At 45.6% G+C, this 18,444-nt stretch overlaps 2 protein-coding genes across 5 annotated transcripts in view; one reads left to right on the forward strand and one right to left on the reverse strand.

The window, feature by feature from the left end:
• Nucleotides 1–18,444, reverse strand: part of ADAT2 (adenosine deaminase tRNA specific 2) — a 628,714-nt gene that overhangs the window by 269,311 nt on the left and 340,959 nt on the right. The window lies entirely within an intron of this gene.
• PHACTR2 (phosphatase and actin regulator 2) overlaps nt 1–18,444 on the forward strand; it is a 210,492-nt gene that overhangs the window by 169,627 nt on the left and 22,421 nt on the right. For all 4 annotated transcript variants that reach the window (XM_066605467.1, XM_066605470.1, XM_066605469.1 and 1 more), the window contains 3 exons: nt 1,387–1,882; nt 12,543–12,724; nt 14,027–14,183. In XM_066605467.1, coding sequence (XP_066461564.1) covers nt 1,387–1,882; nt 12,543–12,724; nt 14,027–14,183 — 835 coding nt within the window. The remainder of the gene's footprint in view (nt 1–1,386; nt 1,883–12,542; nt 12,725–14,026; nt 14,184–18,444) is intronic.

An 18,444-nucleotide genomic window follows, 5' to 3' on the forward strand; every position in this document is an offset into this window, starting at 1 on the left:
AGAAAAAACCCATGATTAGTATTGTCGGGTCTATAATGACCTGTACTATAATTTGAACACTATTAATTCTGTGCAGTTAAAAAAAAGGAGGCAAAATGCTTATTTTTTCTGTTTTACCTCCCTAAAAGTGAACACAAAAGCCATATGAACTCCAAAATGGTACAAATTAAAACTACAGCTTGTGATGCAAAAAAACAAGCCCACACATAGCTCCGTCCATGGAAAAATAAAAAAGTTCTGGGAATTGGAACATGGTGATGTAAAAATAATTATAATTTCCAAAAAAAGAGGTTTTTCCACTTTTGCACAATAAAAACCAACAAAAATTATATTGTGAAAAAATGCATTGCATAATTTGTGTATGATTGACACTTAAAAAAAAATAAAATTTAAAAAACAATGTCATAATTGATGGGTTCTCCCCCTGCTCTCTCAGAAAAAAAAGGTTTTACAATACATTATATGCACACAAAAATGATATCAATGAAAACTATAGTTCTGTTTCTTTCTATAGTTCTATGTTTTGTTTTTTTTTACTTTTTTTAACATTTTTTTAATTAACTACAAGGTGAGTATTGACGATACTCTAGGATAGGAGTTGCTGTCTCCTTGCCACTTTTCCATGAAGTCCATATTTAGCTTTTTTTCATTGACCTGTGAAACCTGAGCTTGTCCGTGGTTAAAGACCTTGTTTTTGTGATGCTTTATGGTAAACTTGTCCCTACATTCATGGATTCATTTTAATGCAATTTTAAACACAAGTCTTCTCCCTTTGGAAGTCACGCTTGGTGGAATAGAGTCTTTGTTTCGGAGCCTTAGAAATGTTCTCGTATCCCATTCTGGACTAATGGGTTTCTAAAACTTTTTTTTTTTTCCTTCAATCTTTTAGACCTCAAGTGAGTTCATTCACAAAAACCTAATAATGTATCTCTGGATTGTAATTCCTCAACTGTATTGTGGAAGCTGCTGTCAATTCTATTAAATTATAAAAGGTCTTTCTCTATAATTTTTACCGCTAACAGTACTGTAAGAATGCAGTAGCTAATTTAATATAAATTACATTTTTAGGTTAATTGCATTAGTAATTCAAAAATTGAGTTATCCATTCATTCAGTTTCCCTTCCTGCACAAATGTTTTTGCAGAAAGAAAATAAGAAAAAAAAAGTTTGGTGCGACAAATATATAGAAAATCCTTTTTCAGGCGTACACTAGCCTGTATTTATCAAAACTGGTGTGAAGGAAAAATGGTTCTGTGGCCCACAGCAACTAATCAGATTCCAGCTCTAATGTTTGAAAGTCTTTGTAGTGAATTGATTGGGAATGTGACAAGCTAGGTTTCCTGTAATTGCTTTTTATACATTATTTATCAACTTATTGTTATTTTAGCTTCTTCTTCCAACAAGAAATCTGCTGCAACTAAGACATCATCTTCCACGCTGACATCTTCGTCTCAGTCTAAAACTTCAAAAGAGGCAATATCTAGTAAAACAAGCACATCAAGCATTCCACGCTCCAAAAAAATGCCCAGCAAAACCTTATCAGCATCTGTGGATGGCACTAATCAGTCGGGGTTATCTCATTCCACTAGTAGTTCAGGCCTAAAGAAATTGGATAGGACAGAGCAAGCAAAACGTCACTTGGACTGTGAGAACTCCGAGACGAGCAAAGCTCATTCTGAAGTGCAGCCCGACCCGCAGGCCGCCTCCCCGGCTTTAAACCATAAAATGAAGCCAACGTGTAACACCGCTATTCCAAACCAGGAAATGAAGGCATCGGATCACACAGCTGATGATGGTGAGGATACACCGTCCCAAGGAAATAACAGTGTAGCAGACTCGGAAGATGAGAGGACAACAAGTGTCAATGAAGAAAAGGTGCCAAGGTAAAATATTCCAAACCTATTTCATATGTGTAATTTACTGGCCAGCATTTCTATCCGCAGTAAATAAAAGCCCTCAATGATGCCAACAAAACGTTATAATAGTAAAAACAATCCAGGAGCATGGGAATAAAAAACTTCTGGTTTGTTTAGTTTTAAATCTGTGCTTGTTTTTGGTTTAAATACTTTTTCAATCCCTTTGAAATGAAAAGCCTGAAGTGTCGCCTCTGTTTCATAGAAAAAATATTTTGCCGCTGCAGATGTCCCCACCGCGTCTGGAATCTCAGGATCAGATAAATGCCTACGCATACGGACTTTGCCATATGTGGGATATACTACCACTGCTTTGAAATGGCAAAGTTTATATGTGACTACATAAATAACATTATGTGAATTGCAAACACTATTTTAAATGGATTGACAGCTGCCGGGGCTCAGCGGCGACTTCTGCAGCTGTCCCGGCTCTGTAGTGCTGCTGAGCTATCAGCAGCCGGGGAATTAAAATCCCCACCTGCTGGTAGCTCTGATTGTGATTGGCTGAGCACTTCAGCCAATCACAATCAGATCCAGCAGGCGGGGATTTTAAATCCCTGTCAGCTGATAGCTCAGAGCTACAGAGACGGGGACAGCGGCAGAAGTCGCGGCTGACCCCCGGCAGCTGAAGGCAGGTGAGTAACTTTTTTTTTAAACTATTTTTATTGGATTTTCAGGGAAGGGCTTATGTTTAAACCCCTTCCCTGAAATCCAATGACGGAGATGCCAGCAGCAGAATTCTCTACCGCAGCTGTCATGTGTGGCAGATGTAGCAGCAGGGAATTCTGTTAACTAGCGGGGGGTGAAGGAAACATCTGCAGCATGCGGCAGATGTGTTCTTCATCCCCGCTTAGGTCACGGCAGCTGCGGAGAGGTAAGTATTTTTTTTACACTAAAATGTTTCTTTTTCAGGGAAGGGCTTATATGTAAAGCCCTTCCCTGAAAAAGAATGCAGCGGTGCTGACAGAGCATTTGCAATATCTAAAATTTGCGCAAACGTACTTTACAAATTTTTCATAGAATTTCATATATTTCCATCTGTTTACTTTATTCTGGACGCACATTTAGGAGACGTACAAATTTAACGTTTTATCAACATTTTGAGAAACACTTTGTTTTCCTATACCAAGCAAAGATTGGTGTAGGAAAACAAAGTGTCAGAATGATAGATACCCTTACAAATGACCCAATTTTAAAATCTACACCCCTTAATGTATTCACTGAGGAGTGTCATGAGTATTTTTACCCCACAGTTTTTTTTCAGGAGTTAATGCAATTTAAAGGAGAAAAAATAAAAAATCATATTTTTGCAAATATGTCATTTTAAAGGCAGTTTCTTTTTCTATAGTGCACATAAAAATGAGAATTCACACCCCAAAAAAGATACTCCTGTTTGTCTTGTGTACAGAGACATACTCATTGTTGTCCTAATCTTCTGTCTGTATGCACAACGGGGTCCAAAATAAAAGGAGCTGCCGGTGACTTTCAGAACACAAATTTTGCTTGAAGGTTATTTAGGTCCCATGGCACACTTGTAGAACCCTTGAGCTGCCAAAACGACAGAGAACCCCCACAATAGCTCCCTTAATGAATTCATCTAGCTGTATTGCGTATTTTGACCCCACAGTTTGCAATTTAAAAATCGGGGTTTTTTTGTACAGCACATATATGAAGACTTTTACTCCAACATTGATCCCCCTGTTTGTTCCGTGTTCAGAGACATACCCATTGTGGCCCTAATCTACTTACAGGACACATGACTAGGGAACACCCGTTGGATTTCAGGGCTTTAATCTTACTTGTGCGGAAAAAAAATGGACTCCCTGAAAATAACCCCCCCCCCCCCCCGCCGCAGCACTTTGGCATTCCCTAAATCTTAGATAAAAGTAATAATGTAAACTGTGTGGTATGTCCGAAGACAAGGGATGGGCACATGGGGCAATAAAACCGGGTATCCCTCTTCCTCCAATGCTTTTTTGGGGGGTATTTCTTGACCCCAGCGGCAGGGATGGGGTATAAAAAGTGGCGCTCTGTGAGTCTTCTTAAGCTTGCTGAGGTGCGGTGCTCTCACATAGAAGGCGCTCAACAAGCTGCTTCTGGAACTGCAGGAAGATGAGCGTTCCCGGGGCTTCTTGTAAATTACGTATTACAGGTGGAAATCTGAATAATGCCGGGCCCACACAGCCATATGTGAAATTGGCTTGCGGAGGCCTGCAGCAGATCCCAGCTGTGAGCATGGCTGTGGCGCTGCGCATGGCTGAGTAATGTACTGCGCATAACTGTGTACTCACACAGGCGGTCATGCGCAGTACACCTTTTTTTGTTTACATTTCCAGCGCCATCACTTAGCGATGACACGGGTACCCACAGCCCGTACAAAATGTAGTTGCGTACGGGGTGCGAGTATATCCGCTACCATAGGGCACAATGTGCCCTATGTTGCGAATATCTGCGATAAAATAGAACCTGCTACATTCTGTTTTGTGCAAGTGGATGACGTAATTCCGACCCGTTAATGGGAGCGAAATTGTTTAATCCAATGCATTCGATTGTTCCGCATATTACCGCGGATTAAACGCATGTGGAATCCACAAGTTCTGTCCAGTCATGTGCGACCAACCTTGGGTAGATTGCTACCTTTTTATCGCGTGACCGGGGACTGCTCAACGAGGCCACCGGTCACTGCTTCAGGGTCACTGTCTCGGCTACGGTCGGTAGCCGGGAGCAAGGAGACTTTAAATTTTCTGGGCTCCCCGTCTCCTGCACATGTGTCCGACATTTTGCCATTGGGCACATGCGCAGAAGCAGGGGAAAGGTCCGTGGAGTAAGATTGCGTCAGGGTTCAAATGCTGAGCCCTCCAGTAAGAAGTTTCAACTTTTTTTCTCTTTTACTTTTACATGATCCCCATTATGCATTGGATAACGGCGATCACGTGACCAGTAACCGCATATCACAGTTGCCCGTGACCTCTACCTTTGGTAGCCAAGATCAGGGAGATTTTAAATTTCCCGGGCAATCCTTGACTTTTGCGCATGCGCCCGCCATTATGCTGAAGGGCGCATGCGCTGAAGCTTGGAAAGGACCGCGGATAAAGATCCCATTCGGGGGACAAATCCGTGTACCTTGGCTATGTAATTTCATCTCCCCTCATGGATACGATCCGTAAGGGGAAATGAAACTTTAACTTTTTAAACTTTTTTTTTTTACACTTTACTTGATCATCGTTATTCAATGGATAGTGGTGATCATGTGACCGGGAACCGCGTACAGCGGTCCCCGGTGACATCTCCCTACACTTGGCTATCTTTGACATCTGGGTGCAGGGAAGCTTTAAATTTGACGGGCTCTCCAACCTTCTGCGCATGCGTGCCACATGCACAGAATCCTGCAGCATGTGCAGATCACCAGGGAACCAGCAGCATGCAGCTGACAAGTAGACAGCCCACGTGGCTTTAATCCCCAGAGGAAGTATGTTTTAACGTCCCTAAGGATTAAAGCCCACTAAAGCAGGATATAAACAGGCAATGGGTGGTCACTAAGGGGTTAAGGAAAGAAAATTTCTTCTAGCTTCTTAAGGACTGATGCCAAAGTAGATAAAATATTACTCACTAAGCGTGGTCCTCTCTCCGGGATCATTTTATGTGCAGCTAAAAGGTATATGGAGAGATACAGACCTTACACACACGGCTAAAGGTATTTTGCCTTATTCTGACTAAATATGGCATATAAAGTAGTTCTTATCAGTATTTGACCCTCCTATCTATCACACCTCTAGGAACCTCCAGTCTGTCCGCACTAAACAGTTTGCCGAAACTATTTAGTCCTCCCTATCGCCTATCTCTCGCCTCCCCTGCCCTAACCTGGCAGCCGAATACTACCACACCACCCTCAGCCGTGCCCTGGATGAAGCGGCACCGCCCGTGACGCGAGCCGTCAAATGCAGACCACGGCAACCCTGGCTCACGTCCCAAACGCGCTTCATCCGGCGGTGCTCTAGGTGCGCCGAGCAGCTGAGGAGAAAGTCAAAGCTGCCAGCAGACTTCCTCCACTTCAAATTCATGCTTAAAACTTATAACCTAGCCCTTCACCATGCCAAACAAGTTTATTTCACCTCCCTTGTCTCCTCACTATCCCACAACCCCAAACAACTCTTTGAGACCTTTCACTCCCTCCTCAGCCCCAAAGAACAGGCCCCTGCGACAGACCTGACTGCTGGAGAACTAGCTGCCTATTTCAAAGAAAAAATCGACAACATTCGAAAAGAAATCTCTGAAAGCTGCATGGTTAGCCCCGATCCCAGTTTCATCAGCACTGCACCCAGCACCTACTCACTATCTACGCTAGAACCAACGACAGAGGAAGAAGTCTCCAGGCTCCTTTCTGCTGCCCGCCCCACCACCTGCGCTAGCAACCCTCTCCCCTCTCACCTCCTCCAGTCCCTTTCCCCAGCTCTTATTACTCACCTCACTACAATCTGCAACCTCTCCCTAACCTCTGGCACTTTTCCCTCCTCATTCAAACACTCCATTATATCCCCTCTGCTTAAAAAACCAACCCTGGACCCAACTGATGCTGCCAACTACCGACCCGTCTCAAACCTCCCCTTCATCTCCAAATTACTGGAACGCCTGGTCTACTCCCGCCTTACTCGCTTTCTCTCTGACAACTCGCTCCTCGACCCCCTCCAGTCTGGTTTCCGCTCTCTACACTCGACCGAAACTGCCCTTACAAAAGTAACAAATGACCTGATGACTGCAAAGTCGAGAGGTGATTACTCCCTACTAATCCTCCTTGACCTGTCTGCTGCATTTGACACTGTCGACCATAATGTCCTTCTCACTATGCTCCACTCTATTGGTCTTAAGGATACTGCTCTCTCCTGGTTCTCTTCCTACCTCTCTGACTGCTCTTTCAGTGTTTCCTTTGCTGGTTCTATCTCTGCTCCACTTCCTCTCGCTGTTGGGGTACCCCAGAGCTCGGTCCTTGGTCCCCTTCTCTTCTCTATCTATACTGCCCCAATTGGACAAACCATCCACAAATTTGGCCTCCAATACCATCTCTACGCTGATGACACCCAACTATACACCTCCTCTCGTGAGATCTCTGGACCATTCCTCCAAAATATCACCGACTGTCTGTCTGCTGTCTCTAACACTATGTCCTCCCTTTTTCTCAAACTAAACCTCTCTAAAACTGACCTCCTTGTCTTTCCACCTTCTAACCGACCTCCCCTCAACATCTCCATTCCAGTGTCTGGCACCATCATAACCCCCAGACGGCATGCCCGATGCCTTGGGGTCACACTGGACTCTGACCTCTCCTTTGCCCCCCCATATCCAATCTCTGGCCCAAACATGCCACATGCACCTCAGAAATATTGCTAAAATACGTCCGTTCCTAACCACGGACACGCTAAAGACGCTTGTGGTTGCCCTCATCCACTCCCGGCTTGACTACTGCAACTCGCTACTCATTGGCCTCCCCCGCACTAGACTCGCTCCACTCCAATCCATACTAAATGCAGCAGCTAGACTCATTTTTCTATCCAGTCATTATTCAGACGCCTCTGCATTATGCCAGTCGCTGCATTGGCTGCCCATCCACTGCAGAACTAAATTTAAACTCCTCTACCTCACTCACAAAGCTCTGCATGGCGCTGCGCCACCATACATCGCCTCCCTACTGTCAGTACACCACCCAGCCCGCTCACTCCGATTGGCTAACACACTCAGACTAAACACCCCTGTAATACGAACCTCACATGCTCGCCTACAGGACTTCAGCAGAGCAGCACCCATCCTCTGGAATGCTCTACCCCAAGGCATCCGGACAATTCTCGATGCACGAAATTTCAGACGTGCCTTAAAAACGCACCTCTTCAGGGAAGCATACCAAATCTCCTGACCTAGTCCCTCTCCCTTCCCTGTGGTGCCCCACCCTGTTTGCCTTCTAATAAATGATCTGTACATGAAATTTCCTATTGCCTGTGTTCCCCACCTCCTGTACCACCCTCAACCCATTTGTGTCTAACCCAATGTATCTCACATTGTAATTGTTGCAATTGTTGTATTGTTTTGCATTTATCCATGCCTGAAAGCGCTGCGGAATAAGTTGGCGCTATACAAATAAAGATTATTATTATTATTATTATAATGCCACCACGGTTAATTAGTGAAAAGAATGTATACAAAAATCAAGAAATAGGGATTATATGAATAATTACATAGACACCTGTTTTTATAAATTAGAAATAAAACCTAGAAATTTCTGAGCGCTACAGGATCATCTGTATTCTAAGACATTTATGAGTTTCTTTTGACAGCTTTTATTGATGAAAACAGATGTCGTGTTGTTTACATTGCCCATGTCTGGGAATTTAACTAACATTATATTTTACTTATGGAGAATATGTGAGTCAGCTAAATGGTTGAGGAACAAACATTAAACAGGTGCTCCGAACATCTGGGAACACCAGAGCCAGGAATGTCAATGTTACAATAATTCTGCACCATTTCTTAAAAATACAATAGTATTTAAGAATACAGAATGATATGCAGTTACAGAATACAAGTATTGATAAAGAAAATATGTCTAAAAGCACATTATTTTAACACAGGGAATGGCATGTCTGTGCATTACATTATGGAAAGCCCATTAATTACAATCGGAACTCACAATTACTACTTCTGTGGTGGCGCTGCAAGGAAACTGAGCACTTGCTGTCAGCTTACCCCACAGATTACAACTGATCATTGTGGGTGCAAGTAGAACACCCTATGGTTATCTTATCATTGATGGACTCTTTATATAAAACGAATATTTTTGGTATAACTTACCGTAAAATCTTTCTCGTCACGTTCATTGGGGGACACAGCCAGACCATGGGATATAGCCACTGCCACTAGGAGGCGACACTAAGCAAAAGTGTTAGCTCCTCCCACCAGGCTATATCCCCCCTGCAGGCACTCAGCTAATTAGTTTGTATGCAAGCAGTAGGAACAGCCAGTGGGAGTACACAAAAAAATTATTTACATTTTCACGTAAACCAAGGAAAGACATACCAGTCTTCTGGATATATATCTCGTCAACTGTGACCCGAGACCAAAGGGCTCCGCCCTGCTATAAAGAAATTAATCCTTGGGAGGGTGCTGTGTCCCCCAAGGAACGTGACGAGAAAGAGATTTTACGGTAAGTTATACCAAAAATATTCGTTTCTCGTCCGTATCATTGGGGGACCCAGCCAGACCATGGGACGTACAAAAGCAGTCCTGGAAATAAAAGGGTGGGAATTCCCAGAAAAAAAGGTCCCCAGCAGTCAGGTTCTACAGGCGGTAGTCCCCTTTCTGCCAGGGCAGCGTCCGCTGATGCATATGTATGGACCCTATAGAATTTCACAAATGTATGCAGGGACGTCCAAGTGGCTGCCTTACATACCTGTAATGCTGAGGTTCCATGCTGAACCGCCCAGGAAGCCCCCACCGCCTTTGTAGAGTGGGCCGTTATCCGGAATGGTAGTGACCTCCCCTTGGATTCTCCAGAGCCTCGTTCACCATCCCAGGGCAAGGCGAACCTTTGGTGTTATGGAGATTCGCTGGTCTAACGTCCACTGCGACCTGTTGCAGTGTGCCAGAATAAAATGTTGGAACTCCCAGGAATGATTTAGCCTTCGTAGGTCGAGGACCGGTCTGACCCTGCCATCCCGGAAGAGCCTGCCCCCCACCCTGTGAATAGCGGATGGGAGAAGACCCTCATGCTGATACTCCTGTCCTTGAGTCCCTAGGTGCTTTGGAGCGAGCCCGCCAGGCTGGCCTGGTCTTAAAGGAAGGATTCTTCCTCTGCTCTGCTGGGGCGCTTTCTGACTGCGTCCACTGTCCTGTTGTGGGCCGGGATGTAACCTGTCGAAAGGAATGAAAAAAGGATTTCTCCCTAGATCACGCCTTTCTTGATCTTCCAGCCCCCTGCGGGAGTGACGTAATCTTCCCGCCCGTAGCGTCCTTAATTAGATCGTCGAGCTTTGGGCCAAACAATCTCTTGCCCCCAAAGGGCAGTTTCGTCAGAACTGCTTTCGATGATGCATCCGATGACCAGTTTTTCAGCCATAGCGTCCTCCGTGTAGCCACGGACGCTGCCGATGCGCGTGCAACAAATTTGGCTATATCCAAACTCGCCGCGCAGACGAATCTTCCTGCCTGAATGATCCTTTCAGTGACGTCTAACAGCTCACTGGGCGGGGCGCCTGCCAAAATATCTTTGCGCAGTTGTTTTGCCCATGCCACCGACGCCTTGCTCACCCAGGCCGAAGCGAAGGTGGGTCGCAAGGCGGTGCCTGCCGCCTGAAAAGTTGTCTTCGCCAATGCATCAAGTTTCCTGTCCTGCGCGTCGGTTAGAACCGCAACCTCGGCTGACGGTAACGCCGAGCTCTTTGATAAGCGTGATACTGGCGGGTCCACCACCGGAGGCACCGACCAGTTTTTGACTAGATCCTCTGAAAAAGGATACGCGGTGTCCCAGGATTTACCTGGCTGCCTGAAACGTTTGTCCGGATTCTCCCATTCTTTTCCCAGGACTTCTTCAAAATCCTAATGAAAAGGAAATGTTTGGCGAATGCGTTTCTGCCCTTTAAATGATACGGTAGCTTGTGGTACCTTGACTGGAGTCTCGGCTACCTGCAGCATGTCCTTCACTGCTACCACCAAGCTGTCCATTAAAGTGGCCAGCCTGGACACTTGTTCATCATCTACGTCTGACGGTGAGGACACGGCGGACGCTTCGTCCTCCTCCAGACCGCTACTACCCCCCGAAAAACCGTGCGGAAGCTGATCTTGGTCTACAGCTTGAGAGGCTGAGGAGCATGAGGCCCGTGAGGGGTCTGGCTGAGACCTAACCGACCTCCCTGTATACCGAGACTGCTTAGAAGCTTCCCTGGACCTAGGATACGTCCGGGATGTTCCCCATGACCCATGAGGAGCGTGAAAAGACTCTCTAGAGTGGTGCGACCTCGAGGATCTGGACGACCTTCTGGACCGACGAGATCTGTGGGAAACCTTTTTTAGAGCTGCGGGATGTCTGCCTCTTGTGTGACTTTCCCCACGAACGCTCCGGGGAGGACACCTCCGAATCGGATTCCAAATGGCGCAGTATTGCTGCCGACGAGCTGGCTAGTCCTGACACTGCTGCGGCCAGGGATCTAGCCCATTCAGGCTCGGCTACCTGCTCTACAGGGGCGGCGGGGGGCACCGGGGTCCCTGGAGCCGATCGCACTGGGTTACAGGCTACACAGCGAGATTCCGCCTGACCGCTGGGGAACTTAACGCTGCACAACGTGCACGCATAATACTTAGCCCTTCCCATAGCCTGACTGGAACCCTCTGGTCTAGGGTCATACATGACGCAATCCACACCTATAGATAACCGCAAGGGGTGGTGGGAATGGGGTAGGGTGTCTCCGTGTACTGCTGAGAGCGAGTACCCACAGGGGGGAAAAAGACACAGGGGAGAGCTGCCTTGGCAGGGCTTACCCCGTCCTGCGGCTGTCCTGGCCCACCTGGAGCTTCTGGGTCCTGGCGGCCTTCTCTGTGGTACAAACACTGGAAACTGCCGCCGCTGGAGACTGTCGTTGCAGGAGACTATAGCTGTTGGCGACTGGTGATGTGGACGACTGGTGCTGCTGCAGAAAAAGCGCACTGCTAGAAGGTGCTTGCGGTTTTCTGTAGTAAATGCCAATGGCAGGTAATGGGGTGACTCACTGGGGAGCAGTTCCTGCAAGAGCCGGGGAACTGCTGTCCTGGTACTGTGAGCGGCCATTTTCCCTGCTAGCCGCCTCCTTAAACGTCCCGCGCGTCCGAGGTGGGCGTGTCCTGTCCTGGAAGCCCCGCCGCGTCAACGGAAGTGCCGTGTGCATCACACAAAGGCATCCCCGCAGCCGGCGCCGCAGCTCCCTCTGCAGACTACTGTATGCCGTACTTGTTACCAGCCGTGGGTGCATGCGGGATCCTGGCAGCCGACCTCAGATTTAGAGGGGGTTTGAGGTGCTGCTTCGCTTCTCCCCCCTGCGCTCGCCGTCTGAGAGGGGCGCTGCTCCAGAGGGGGGAACCCTATTGCTGGTGGGCGACGACGCCAATGCACACAGGCAGGGTCGTGCCACCTTTTCTTCGCTGGGTAGGGCGCCGCAGTGTGGCGGAGACACCACCTGCCTGCGCCCTCCCCGGGAGAACAGGAAAGCCAGGAAAAGCCCCGACTCCCCGTATTCCCGCCATAAAGTCTTCTTGGACCTGACATGTCTGCCTCCTTACAGACACTAAGCTAAAAACTAATCAGCTGAGTGCCTGCAGGGGGGATATAGCCTGGTGGGAGGAGCTAACACTATTGCTTAGTGTCGCCTCCTAGTGGCAGTGGCTATATCCCATGGTCTGGCTGGGTCCCCCAATGATACGGACGAGAAAGGTATTATTCAAACAAAACAACCCCTTTAAGCAGCAATGCTTTATCCTAGAGTTACCCTAGTCAGATGTTTATCCTGTGCTCTACTGTATTTTTCCCCATCAAGGTGAAACAGTACTGCTATATAAACAATTAAATGTGTCGTCCTAAAAAATATTAATAGGAGGTTCTATGTAATATTAATTATAGTGAAATAGCTGTGGAAAGCCAAGAAGACCCCTCAGGTCATGAGGTGACAGATGAACCTTCTGATATTTCAGTCAGTCCTGATGGGGGAAGTGAAGGCAAAGAAAGCCAGACCAGCGACTCTGACTCAGATGGACCCATCCTTTACACAGATGATGATGAAGATGATGATGACAGCACAGAAAGTGAGAAGTTGTCAAATATTTTTGTAATTTTGTTGCTTTTTGTATTCTAGAGAAATATATATCCTTCTTCAGTTTGTTTATATGGATACTGAGGAATATGACAAAACTACATAAATAACCCTGTCCCCCACAACAACAAAAAATTATAATGTATAATACATTATCCTGCATTTGCTTTGCTAAATTGGCCATTCCTAAACTGGTTCCCTATCTCAGTCTGCAATTTTGTTTTACAATAAAGGCATTATCTCACAAAGAATATAAATATATATTTAATCTGTGTTTAATAACTTAATGACTGTTTTGTACCTGAATGACTGTTGGACTAACTCTTCAAATTTAGATTCAGCAAGAAGGTTACTGGGATCTAACATATGTCCAAATTAATTAACTATGATCGTCAGAGAAAGAACATGAGACATCGAATGCGTGAAGTCACCACTGCGCTCTTTCTAGAGAGCCCAGTCTTAACTTTATTAAAGTGCAAACAGACAAAGAGATCATAGTGTTCTACCACCTTCCTGAACTTAACAAATCATGACAAGGTTTAATGAATAATTATGCGACTCATTAGTAGAGGAATGCGGACATAATTACCAAACGGGGTCTTCAGGAAACACTGCTTCTACTACCGTGTTTCCTCAAAAATAAGACCCTGTCTTATATTAATTTTTGCCCAAAAAGAAGCTCTAGGTCTTATACTTACATTAGCAGGCACGCTCTGGGTCCATCACGCTGCTCTCCGGAGGTCTGGAGTTCCGCAGTCCTCAGACGCTCATACATCACTTCCTGGTTATGGGATTTATAAATCCCACTTCCAGGAAGCGATGGCTGTGATTGGTTCTTCGACCACTGCTCAGCCAATCACAGCCACGTCATTGGTTCTTCGACTGCTGCATTGAGTGGCTGAGCAGCGGTCAAAGAAGCAATCAACAGCAGTCGCGTTGCGGATACAGGATTTATGAATTGGCTGAGCCAAAGTCATTCAATTACAGTTTACAATGGGTAAAATTGTTCACTAAGATTCTTGTTTCCAAGCGAGCTATGAATGGTTAAATAGCTGCTGACTAGAGTGTGTTCACACTGTGGAATTGCAGCCGAATTTTCAGTGACCAATTCCTTCTCAAAAACCACGTCCGAATGCAGCATATTTTGATGCGGTTTCTTGAGGCAGTACCCTAATAGTTTTAGACATGCTTGTATTATGTTACCCGTCTACTGTTTTATATAACAATCGTGCATTGGTGTGTTCTGTAATGGAGGATGTGCATACTTCTTATCTTGTGTATGTCTGCTTGTCAGGTGCCTTGGCAAGTAAAATCCGTAGAAGAGATACACTTGCTATAAAACTTGGTAACAGACCATCTAAAAAGGATTTAGAAGACAAGAACATTCTACCACGTAGTTCTGAAGAGGAACGTCAAGAACTCTGGCAGCAGATTGGAACAAAACTAGTGAGGTATTTATAGAACACCCACCATTGTAAAATATCAAGTTATGAGTTGACAAAGGCTGTAGGCCTCATGTCCACTTGAAAAATACAATCCGCACAGAATCTGCCGCGGATTTCTGCGGCGGATTCCGCGCGGATTTGCTTTAAATGGTATTTTTTTGCATGCAGATATCCGCACACATTGCTATCAATGTGATAGCAATGTTGCCGATCCGCGCGGAATCCGCGGCAGAATGGAGCATGCTGCGTTTTTTCTCCCGCGCGTGAAAAACGCAATTCTTTTAAAATGCCATCCGCGGGTGCAAAATTCAATTTAATGGACCGTGGATGGCCAATGATTCCCTATGGGCAAAATCCGCTGGGGAATCTGCAATTCCATTTAGCTAGTGGACATGAGGCCTAAAAATCGTATTCACATGTAACAGCTGTTTCGAAGTGGATGTAAAAGCGTGCTGCAGATTTTCAAAAATGTCATAGATCTTTGGTGGATTTCACCATTTGCAGTGCATTTAACATCCACATCTGACTAGACGCACAAAACTAACACTAAAGAGACCCCAATGTTTAATTGGGCCTGTTTACACATTCAAACGTTCACAGCATGTTCTAATTTTCTGTGAGAAATGTCGCCCAGTGTTTTCAATGAGTGAGAAAAAACTAGCACTAATGCAATTTTTTAATATTTTTTGCTTGAAAATCTCATGTTCAACAATGCAATGTGATTTTCTCACAAATGACAATGCATTCGCAGTGACATCGCAATATTAAAAGCGCAATATTGGTCAGAGTTTCTCTTGTGAATGCACCTTTACAATACTGTTACAATATGTTCTAAGAAGTTCTTCCATTACTAAAAATTGCTTCACAACTACTCTGTACTTCCTGGTTGCTGCTGACCAGGACATATGACTGCTGCAGCCAGTCACTGGCTATAGAAGGTCACTGCCGCGGCCAGTGATTGGCTGCAGCAGCTGCAGGTTCTGGTCAGCAGCAACCAGGAAGTACAGAGTGGCTGTGGAGCACTTTTAAGTAATAGGAAAACCCCTTGCAGAACACAAAAGTTTAGGTATTGCAGATGTTGTGCGTATGTAAAATATGGGCAAATCTTGGGATATCATATCTTTATATCCTTAAAAGGAGTTTTACCAGTAAAGAAATGTTTTCCCTATCCGCAGGTTATCAGATAGATTTCTGATCACTGGTGCCCGACTGCTGGGACCCCAGTGATCCTGATAACAGCACTTCTGAACTCCACTGTGAATGGAGCAGCAGTGTGCATGCTCGGCCTCTGCTGTGTTCTCTTCTATGGGACCAGTGGAGAGCATTGCACTCAGCAATCTCCATCTCCCTACAGAAGTGAATGGAGTGGTGGTCAAATAGGCACACTTCATTCACAGGGACATTTGGAGGTGCGGTCCTGTGAGTAGGAGGTAAACGTCTTTGGGTGTAAAACCCCTTTAATGAATATTAAAAATAATGCTCGATAGATAGAATGCTCTACATGAATGCTATTATTTGGAGGATACACCATTTTAAATTAATTCCATTAGAAAATTCATGTTTTGTATCTTTACCGGTTGCCTGCCATGACTTCTCAAGGGGTATTCTAGTGATTCAAAGTGAAACCTGTATGTGTCATAAGGGCATAACCTGTAACTTTGCAATATAATAAGTTGTACAGAGCAGCAGAGATATTGCTTCATCCGTGGCCTTCCCACGTTTTGTTCCCGATTAATATCCAATAGTTACATTGTGCTCTGCTGTTTTCTTGGTCAGGCTGCTCTGTGCCTTCACATTCTGTAATGACGACAGTTTGTACAGTCGTGAATGCGCACTAGCAGCGGGGCATTGTGGGAGATGTAGTTCTTGTACTCCGGGGCGGACATTTTAAATAAAAATATGGAAATCTGAAGCTGGCTGAAACGCAGCGGTGGCGCAGGTCAGCAGAAAAAAAAGGTACTGATGATTTAGGCTGGACACCCACTGGCGTTTTATTCTCTTTTGCACTGCGAGAGCAAGTGAAAACACCCGCCTCGCAGCGCAAGAAAGACGCCGGGATATCGCCAGTCTTATCAATGGGGCCAGCGGCAGCAGCGCTAGCCCCATTGAAAAGATAGGGAGAATACCGCGGACTTCTGCCACAGCTGTGACAGCTGTGGCAGAAGTGCAGCATGCTATCCCTTTGCTTTTAATGGGATCGGCGCTGCTGCCGGTCCCATTGAAAGCAGTGGTTTGTGGCAAATCCTGCAGAATGATTTTCGGGGAAGGGCTTGAAATATAAGCCCTTCCCTGAAAAATCATCATTAAGTGGTAAAAAAAAGTGGTTTAAAAATCCCCGCCTCCTGAAAGGGCTGTGCTGATTGGCTGAGCGTTTAGCCAATAACAGCTAGTGCTTAGCTATTGGCTGAGCGCTTAGCCAATTACAGCTAGTGCTTGGCTATTCATGAATTTGCCACAAACCACTGCTTTCAATGGACCTGCAGCAGCGCCAATCCCATTGAAAGCAATGGGATAGCATGCTGCACTTCTGCCACAGCTGTTGCAGAAGTCCGCGGTATTCTCCCCATCTTTTTTAAATGGGGCTAGGGCTGCTGCCGCTGGTCCCACTGAAAAGACTGGCGATATCCCGGCCTTATCCCGGCTTTTTTCTCGCACTGCGAGGCGAGTGTTTTCACTTGCTCTCGCAGCACAATAGAGAAAAAAACGCCAGTGGGTGTGCGCCCTTAGATGGATATTTGGGTTAATGGCAATAAAATGTTGCCCAGTTTGCAGAATACCCCTTTAAGTGTCACTACAAGTAAAAAAATGACTTGAAATCTGGGGGCCTTGGAGGCCACTATACAAGCCGTGACAACCAGTTCAGAAAGCCAAACAGTGAGATCTATTGTTTACTATAGTTGCAAGAAAAAGTAAACAAATCTTTTGGAATTGCCAAGATTTCTGCATCTATTACTAATAAAATTAGGTCTGTTATGGAAGTTAAAATCCTTTACAAACGCAATCTAAACTAATACACGAACCGTTGTAATGGTCACGTATTTAATGAGCACATTGAGTAAACATCCACAGAGAAAAAGTAAGTGAACCTCTCTCTGTGTAATGACTTCTCCAAGAGCTGATCGGCAAAAGGTGTTTCAAATCAGATGAGATTGTTAGTGTGAATGCCACAGGTGCTTTAGCCATTAAATACACACATAGCCTTGGTTCTGACAAATCTCTTCTTCCCCAGCAAGATTGGTTAGTGTGAACCGAGCCTCAGTGCTCAGAAGATAGGTTATAGAAATACATGAAGCTGTAAAAGGTTGCAAAGTGTAATGGCAATTCACCATTCGACAAATTATTTACGAATGGAGAAAATTCAGAACTGTTGTTCCTCTCCCAAGGAGTGGGTGTCCTGCTAAGGTCACTACAAGATCACAATGGGCAACCCTGTAAGAAAAGGGTAAGCCTGGAATCATCCTCTTGCCCCCTGTAGCAGATGCTGTGCTCCCCTGTCTCTGGAGATCAGGGAGGGAAAGCTCTTCAGTGATGGCGTGCTCCCTTGTGTTGCTGCACCTGAACCAGAGGTTTCCTGCATGTAACCTCCAGTTTTATCTGGTGCTTCCATCAGCAGATGGAGCTCAGGTGTGTACTGATCTGGGCAATGCCTAATAATATTACCACTGATTGGAGCTAGGGAGAGAAATGAGCACTTTGTAAGAGGATCTCCAGCCAGTCCTTAGTGGCGATTTGCATTCCACCTTTGCCTTAACACTATAAGTTCGAAAATTATAGGGTGGCTCCCTGTGCATGCAGTATTTGAACTCGGGACCTGCTAACCTTTTTCCAATTGCTGATAGCCTTAAAATGCTTTGCTGATGGCTGAACAGCCCCTGTACTTCTGGCCTGCGGCTGAGTAGCCTCTGCTTCTAGCCTCTGCACCTTGCATATGTCTTCTGGGTTCTGCATATGGTGTATGGCAGTAGGACTCTGTGTCTTGTAGCCTGGCTGGTATAGCCTTTAGACTTTGGTTTAGCCTGCATAGTCTCTGGGCTTGACCTGCGTAAGTCTTTGGGGTTGGCCTGCATAGCCTCTGAGTTTCAGCTTACTCTATAGCTTTTGCCTATTTGTTATGGCCTCTGGACTTAGCTGCTGGCCTAAGGCCTTTGAGCTTAGCCCGTGGTTTTCAGCGGAAAGGTCAGTAGATGAAGCCTCTTTCCTCATAATATGCTTTTCAGTGAGGGCCGCGGTAGAGGATACCTTTTAGAATTTTGAGGTAAGACTGTTC

This window comes from Eleutherodactylus coqui, chromosome 1, assembly GCF_035609145.1.
Source record: "Eleutherodactylus coqui strain aEleCoq1 chromosome 1, aEleCoq1.hap1, whole genome shotgun sequence".
In the NCBI taxonomy this organism is placed as follows: Eukaryota; Metazoa; Chordata; class Amphibia; order Anura; family Eleutherodactylidae; genus Eleutherodactylus; species Eleutherodactylus coqui.